We start from the raw sequence: 7,712 nt of genomic DNA on the forward strand, positions 1-7,712 counted from the left end.
AGTCGCGACGCGAAGCCATGGCAACGCCTGCCCGCGCGCCGCCGGCCTTGTGTCTGCCGGGCTGCTTGAGGCCGAGGGGGCGGGCCTAAGCGCCACTGGCCGCGCTGATTGGCGGAGGCCGGGAGGGTGTCGCGGAGGGCTGAGGCGGCGGCGGGGGCTGCAGGTGAGGGCAGGGGCAGGTTGGAGTCGCACCTCCAGAAAGAGCACTTCTCGATTTATTTCATTTCTTCCAGGCGACACGAAACACCCCCCCCCCCCCCCCAGGCTGTAAGACGCCGACTCCTCCGATTCCCACCGTCGGGCGAGGAGCTGGGAGCAGCCTCTCAGGATGGGAGGCCGGCGGTCTCCGTTAGAACCGGGAACACCGTGCCAGGCAGAGTTATGGGGTGACCTCGGGGTGCTGGAAGAGGATGAGGAGCTGGAGGGTTTCAGGCGGGAGGTGGAAGTTCTGCGTGAGAAGCTGAGGGAGGCTCTCAGGTAGGATGGTGCCTGGTAAGGATGGCAAGATGGCATGCAGGATTCCTGCTGCTTCTGGCCAGGGACAAGGCAGCGCATGATGTCCTAAAATCCACGTGTGTAGTGCCAAAACACTGTCCACGAGTGTATTCACAGATGGGAGGATGGGGTCAACACGTGCCTACGTAAGCAGCATTCACATAAAACAGCACAAATCCCCTTCCTGCTCATCAGCTAATCATGCTTAAAATCCGGCAGCAGATCAACCACCTTTCTGCCCAGCATCCACTCCTCAGACCTGTGGTCTTTCCAACATCGAGCTCCCAGATGTCTTTCCCTGTGGTTAGTCTAGTTTGACATTCACTAGCAGATCACACATGCATGCTCTTACAAAGAAAATGGTTTATAAAGGAGAGACTTCAGCAATCACAGGGCGAGCATATTAACAAGGAGCCTGTTTACAGGTGATCCACACCTTCTGTTTTACCCCTTTTTTTTCCTTTTCCTGTTCTTAATCCACTCTGATTCACCTTGATCCTTCATTTTGCCTGCATTTATTACTTGCCTGAAATCTCGTAGGTTTTACTCACTTTCACAATTAAACATCCTGTGAGAAGTTTGCTATTTTAATGAGACCTAGGATAGTCTCGGGTGGGTTTTTTCTTTTTATGAGTTATATAGTCATCTTCTCAGTTACACAGTTTCCAACTGAACCTCTTAAGAGTTGCACGAAAGCAATTTCTTGTAATGACCTTCCCATCAGTGCCTGGGGAATGCTGTGTGCATCTGTGTGCACAAATTGTGTGGGCAAAAGTTGGAACTTTCTGGTTTACTTGTGGCCCTTCTGGCAGTACAGTGCTAGCAGCGTAATAAATTGCATGACAAAGCTAAGCAGCAGCAACTGCCATTTTGTACATGGAAAACATATAACAGGCAAAGCTCTGCTCATGAACTTTGGTAGCAAAGCAAAATATGGAGCCTGAGAGTGACAAACCCTAGGCCTGTCTTTTAACAAGCAGCTCAGCCTATGGTGTCTTTCTCTTAATCAACAGTATCTCCCTTCTTTTAACTCTATTTTTTAATAATTTCAGTAATTTCCCCTTCATAATGTTTTTGCCTTAGTCATACATCTGGTAACAAAAGGCAGTCCAGTTCTTTGACCGACCTCACCTCAGACAGTACCTGGGATCAGCAAAAGCCTCACTTATTTCCTAAATCCTGCTTGAGGCCAAAAAGTGCTTCATCTCCCTGGATTCCTTCCATCACCATCCCTCAGCCTTTCAAAATGACACTGCGGGAAGCTCGCAAAAAGTCTGAGTTGATGAAGTCATACATGTTTCTTGAACTAGACAAACAGAGAGACAAAAGGCAAAGCCAGGATGAAGCCGAATGTCAGAAACAATTCCGGGCACAGCCTGTACCTGCCCATGTGTTTCTGCCCCTTTATCAGGAAATAATGGAGCAGAATGAGATTCGCAGGCAAACAGCAATGCAGAAAAGAAAGGAGCTGCTACTTTCAACACAGCGGCCCTTCAGTTTCCTGGAGAAGGAGGAGAAAAAGAAAGAAGCTATCAGACAAAAATTCCTGTCAGCAGCAACCCCAAATGAGAGCTCCAAACAGAAGCAAGACAGTAAAAAAGTTCCTAAATCTACTTACCACCCACTTCTTGGAAATAAACTCAAAGGTAACATGCCAGGGCTCTTTCTGTAAAGCACCTCCCTACCCGTCCCTCGCTGTCTCCATGCTGGGAGGTAAGATCATGGCCCATAGGGTATTACTTGAAGCATAAGGCCAGTGTCGTTGCATCCCCTGGTGTTGTCTGGTCTCCTATGTGTCACTGGTTATTACATTTTGTCTAGATACCCTTACAGCAGTGTGTGCTAGGTTTAGTAGTCTTGTAAGAATGTCAGCAGCAACAGTTCTGTTTCACTCCACAGCAAACATGGGCACACTGAGCTCTTCAGACAGATTTCCCTTTTGCTGCAAATCATGACAGTTTGGGAATCCTTCCCTGCACTGGATTCCTTACCTTTGGTCACACTAAAGGGGCTGAGATGATTCATGGCACAAACATGAAGACAGCTGTAGTGCCATAAGTGTCCAAGGCCCATGCGGTATCTTGTATCTGACCATTGCTTGCATCTGGCCATTACTCGCACCCAAGTGCGAGAAGAGAAATGAATATCTCATATCTCAGTCAATTCAAACCTATAAATAGACTTTAAAATGTCTTATTTTGGAAACAGCAATATTGATTTTTTTTTCCCTAAAAGCAAAAAACCAACCCCCAGACAACTGTTTGTCTGCCTTCTCACAAATATTTAGTGTTGCACAAGAAATTACTTCAGTTTGATGCTATACTCTGAAACACATTCTTTCTATGGAAAATTTGTCATGGAAGTCACAAGACATGGTCTATCCATCAAATGTTTCTCACTCAAAATCTTTCCCAATATAGACAATTTCTGGTGGATATTATATAGATAAGCCATCATCCATTACAAGTATATTTGAACAGCCCATATGGATCACACCATCAGCATAATGACATAAAGTCCCATATGAAAAGCAGAACCTTGATTAACACTTCTGCAAGACAAAGGGGTGCAAGTTATCTGGTACCCCAGAGAATAGGAGGAGAAGACCTGTTCAATAACTTGCTTCAATAATTGAAAGACACATCTAGAAATTAATGCATAAGAAAGAGACCCTACCATGTTTTTTTCTGGTATCTTTAAATTATTTTTCACAGGGAGGCACAGGAGAGAGGGGCTGAAAAGTAGGGAAAGAGAGCACAGGATATCTGGTCTCTCCTATATATGTGAGCTGCCATCGTAAAGGAAAGTTTAGACTTGTGCAGTGGCAATTTCACAGCCTTTTATGTCATTCATTCTCTTTTCATTGCTTTCCTTTTGATTCATTAGAAGCTGAACTCTACAGAGAAATCCGCATTAAAATGAGAGCAAAGGATTTACTTGAGAGCTCAGTGGCTCCAATAGACACCAGCAACTGTCGGAGGGAGCCTCAGTCCCGAACTGCCACCAGAACCAAGCAGGAAAGGCTTGGCTTCTTGCAGGACAAAAGTTTCAGCTTCAAGCCAAGGATTAATCCGACAATACCGGATTTTGAAGAACTTTACTGGGCATTTCAGAAGGAAGCAGTAAGGAGACAAGAAATCAAAGAGCCAACTCGTAATAAGCCATTCAAGCTAAGAACCTCCGATCTCCGTGCCAGGCAGAGGCAGGCTAATGAAAAGATAAAGGTGAGATACCTAGATATTTCTGTGGTACTTCTTTCTCCGATCAAGATATCAATTTGTTCAATTTATAGCATTTAACTATGGATGGTTAACATCCCATGACCTCTGCCCTTGTATTGAGAGTACTGCAGAATCCTAGGACAAACCACAAAACAACGTTCTACACAAGGAGATGAGCTATGGTAGATAAGGCCAAACCACACTTTCATAGCCCTAATCATGTTTCCTTTCCCTCATCCATCAGCCCCTCCACCCTGCTGGGAGAAGAGAGAAGAATGAATGCATTGCCCACATATTCCAGCTGTTCTCTTTGGTAGGCAAAGAACAGAGGAGATGCTGTACTGTGAACAAATACACTGAATGAAGTTCCATTTTTTTCAGGATTCTGAGAAGCTTTCCAGGGTTTCAGTGGAAAGAAGTCATTCTCTGACCAGACTTTCTTCTCTCTCTTCCAACACCCTTCCAGTGCATATTACCGATGCAACTAGAAGAAGGGAATCTGCTATTAGGTAAGCAGGAAAGTTTGTCTACAAGACCATACACTAACTAATGACCAAAATGGAAGAAAAAACATCAGTGTTTTCCCTCATCACATCAACTAATCGTTTTCTAAATGTTTCTCTGTCTTCTTTCTTTGCTGAGTCTTGCTCTGCCTCCCAGTTGATTTGGGAGCTGTGTACTTGTAATGGCTGATATTTTACTTTTCTCACTGGAGGACTGCAAAAGTGAAATTCCCAGGTAGCATGTGGTCTGGCAGTCCACAGTGAGCTCATTAGTAACTTTTTTTTTCTATATAGACACTCCCAAGTTAACAAAAAGGAAGGGGATAAAGAAGGAATTAATTGGCTGGAGAAACAGAAAATGAAATGTCAGGCTATGCAGAAGTCAGTGAACAGCCGAGCAAAAGCATTGGATCCTCATAAAAGTCTGGAGGAAACACACAAGGAGAAGTTGAAACAGAACCGGTCAGTATCCTATTCTGCACAGAAATGACTGTTTGCTCCACCAACTAGGGATCATCAGATAATTCTTTAGGAGGAATTGGGTCTAAGAACATTCCTAGCCTGTCTTTTTTTTGCTTTTGTACGCCTTTATTTGGATTTCTTGACAATGCCACACTATTCCTTCCATACAGAACAGTTTCCTTTAGATTAACATTTGTAGAAACTACTTTTACAAACCAGTTAACTGTAATGTGTAACTTGGTAAAGCACACTTAAAACAAGGTTTTCTAGAAATGTGAACACTGGTTCCTTGCTTTATATTCTCATAGAGGAGCTTTGCTAATGTAGGTCAACAACTTGCCAGCAATAGGATTTTTTTTCCCCAGCATTCAGCATCAAAAGAATTACCAAAGCAATTTAAAAAGTGAAAGTTACTGAGTATTCCTCATTCCTGATCAGCTACAGTCAGAGGGAACCTATATTGCACAGGCAATTTTTCCATTTCAGGCAAAATATGAGAGAGAGAACAAAAGAATACAGAAAGGAGCTGGAAGAAATGCAGCTGCGAGTCAAGAGCAGACCATACCTCTTCGAGCAGGTCACCAAGGTAACTGGTCGAAGTCCCAGAGTGTTTCTGGGCAACAGGATACATTGTCTTTCATTTAAGACAGGCATTAAGAAGTCTAGTCTCAAGTTAATTCATGGATAAGAAGGTGCGAATGGTGCATAGTCTCTTGACTGCACTCAAAATAATACATGGAAGAGCCAGCCAGGTAAAATTTAAATTCCTTCCCACCACTTGAAAAAAACACTGACTTAATTCTGCCAGTTCCTAGTATATATTATAATCACAGTATATAAGCCTACCAGTTCCTAGTACATATTATAATCACAGTATATGGTGTGGTCAAAATCAAGGCTTTATCACACCAGAAATTATATGAATACCTATTCTGCACCTGAATGCCATAGACTACAGTCTAGAAATGCAAAACTTTTTTCTTAAAACCCTCTCCAGTTAAGCACTTTTTCTTCTTACCTCTACTGCTACTAGAACATTAATGATGGTTACATTGCATTTATCACCTGAGGACTCTGCAATCTGGGACTGCATTCAGCACATCTCATCCATCACCAGCTGCAAATCTGTATTGCACCTGAGGTGTAGATACAATCTGTACTCTCTAATGAACTCCTTGTATGTTTTTCCCTGGGTTTTCTCTTCCAGTTCCACATCCTTGCAGGGATGAGAGCTGGTTAAAGTACATATCAATGTACAAAATACATTGACAATATACTGATTTAAGATTTCTCAACAGAAAGTATCCTCCTGGGTCAGGCTTTCTGTTCTGATCATGGAGGCAGAGAACAGATGTATATGATAAATATTGGTAACATTACTGTGTGCCAGGTTGGTAAGAATTCACCGGTATCAATTGCATTCACTCAGATTTCTATCCTTCCATATAGAACACCTTAATCTTTAGAACTGGCCGGTCTCTCTGGAAAACCATCATCTCAGACTACATTGACTTGCAAGGTTTGTTTGCAGGCAGTGAGGATATAGGATCCAAGATGCTTGGTTTTCAGTTGAGCTGATATGAAGCTATTTCACAGGTGATCTCCATTTATCAACTCCACTGTTTTTAGCTCTCACCAATTACAAGCAAACATTTCTAGGATTTCCCACAACTCTTCTTTGCATGTATTTTCAATTTGAGTGTCAGTTAGGACTCAGACACAAGTATGCTAGTCTGATAAGATTGGAATGCAGTATAAGGAGAATAGGAGAAGGAAGAAAAAAAGAACAGAAGCAGGTAAAGGTGAGCTCTGGCTTTGAGAGACATGAGACATTGTCCTAATATTCAGTTATGGTACTGTACTGTATGGATTACAAAAATTTTGGACAGGAGCTTCTGCTGTCCTCCTGTCCCCTTTAGGAGTGTCAGCTGTGTACTTTAGAACAAGTTGACTGTTATGGGAAGCCCCAGTTCTACATGCTTACTGTTATAAGTTTTGATTTCATAGCATGATGCTCGTCAAGGAGCAGAACGTCGCTACAGAAACACTCTCCAGCAGGTTGGCCTGAGCGAAGAATTTGTAAGAAGAAAAGGGAAAGATGCCACTGACTTGCTGGAAGAAGAATCTGATGTACACAGGTAATAAAAACAATACAGTACAGCTCTTTTGTCTTTGACTTAAAGTATTTTCCTTGTTCATGAAAGCATTCCAGTTTCAATTATCTAGTGTAGGAAAAATCAACTTCACTGCTCTTATTAAGCATTGTGGCTTCTCTGTCTGAATTCCTATGACTGCACTCTATTTCCTAAGCACGGGGCAAACCATTTCCAGTATTAGACAGTCACTATTTCTGCAGAGTGCCCAAGCCTCCGGGTGAAAAGGACGACTGTACTGTACAGGAAGGAGTACCTCAGGAGGAACAGAGCAGAAAGGAACCAGCAGCATAAGAGCTAGCAGAAGAATCCATTGATCATCTCTTGATTTTTTAAATCCAGGATTCTCCAGGTTAATCCTCAGGAACATAATGGTTTAAGCTGACACCTAAGAGTGGCTCTGGGGTAAGTGAGATGGGAGAATTTAGTAAAGGAAAAAAAGACCAACTGTTGTTTTGAGCATGTCTTGTCCAACCCAGCAAAGCCTGCAGCCTCCCTTAGTCTTCACAAGTGTTCCTTGTGTGAGCCATTTCCCTTTCTTTAATGGGCAACAAGTTCAAAAGGTTGAAGCACTATCTTTGGATAAAAGTAGATATGAAAGATTGAAGAGGTCCATACTCTAGTGTCAGCTCCTTGCATTCATGCCACAGAAGCACATTGGAAGAGAAGAATGCCCTTTAGTGTGCTAAACCTTGGTTTAGACATATATGTGGTAGAATGCTTCCAAACAAGGTATTTCTACAAAAACAAATACCGGGATTTGACCTGCCTTGGGAGAAGACTCAAAAGGAAGTCTTTTTCTGGAGTTAACTCTTTGTTCAGTCACTAGTCCCTAGTAAGAAGCAACAGTCTTCCTATATTAAAAAATCTCCCATATT

At 42.8% G+C, this 7,712-nt stretch overlaps 1 protein-coding gene across 3 annotated transcripts; it reads left to right on the forward strand.

Moving 5' to 3' along the window:
* The first annotated feature begins 72 nt into the window (after positions 1–72).
* On the forward strand, positions 73–7,267 carry FAM161B (FAM161B, centrosomal protein). Of its 3 annotated transcripts, none has more exons than XM_027638084.1 (9): positions 73–163; positions 234–477; positions 1,579–2,141; positions 3,382–3,719; positions 4,098–4,225; positions 4,514–4,681; positions 5,168–5,267; positions 6,689–6,819; positions 7,038–7,267. In XM_027638084.1, the coding sequence occupies exons 2-9, from the start codon at positions 329–331 to the stop codon at positions 7,126–7,128; spliced, it is 1,668 nt and encodes a 555-aa protein (XP_027493885.1). In that variant the 5' UTR covers positions 73–163; positions 234–328; the 3' UTR covers positions 7,129–7,267. The 3 variants fall into 3 exon arrangements, with proteins under 3 accessions (XP_027493885.1, XP_027493886.1, XP_027493887.1); XM_027638085.1 differs by having other exon boundaries at positions 6,740–6,819; XM_027638086.1 differs by lacking the exon at positions 7,038–7,267 and having other exon boundaries at positions 6,382–6,806.
* Positions 7,268–7,712: the final 445 nt, after the last annotated feature.

This window comes from Corapipo altera, unplaced genomic scaffold, assembly GCF_003945725.1.
Source record: "Corapipo altera isolate COAL_440 unplaced genomic scaffold, ASM394572v1 23, whole genome shotgun sequence".
NCBI classification, from domain to species: Eukaryota; Metazoa; Chordata; class Aves; order Passeriformes; family Pipridae; genus Corapipo; species Corapipo altera.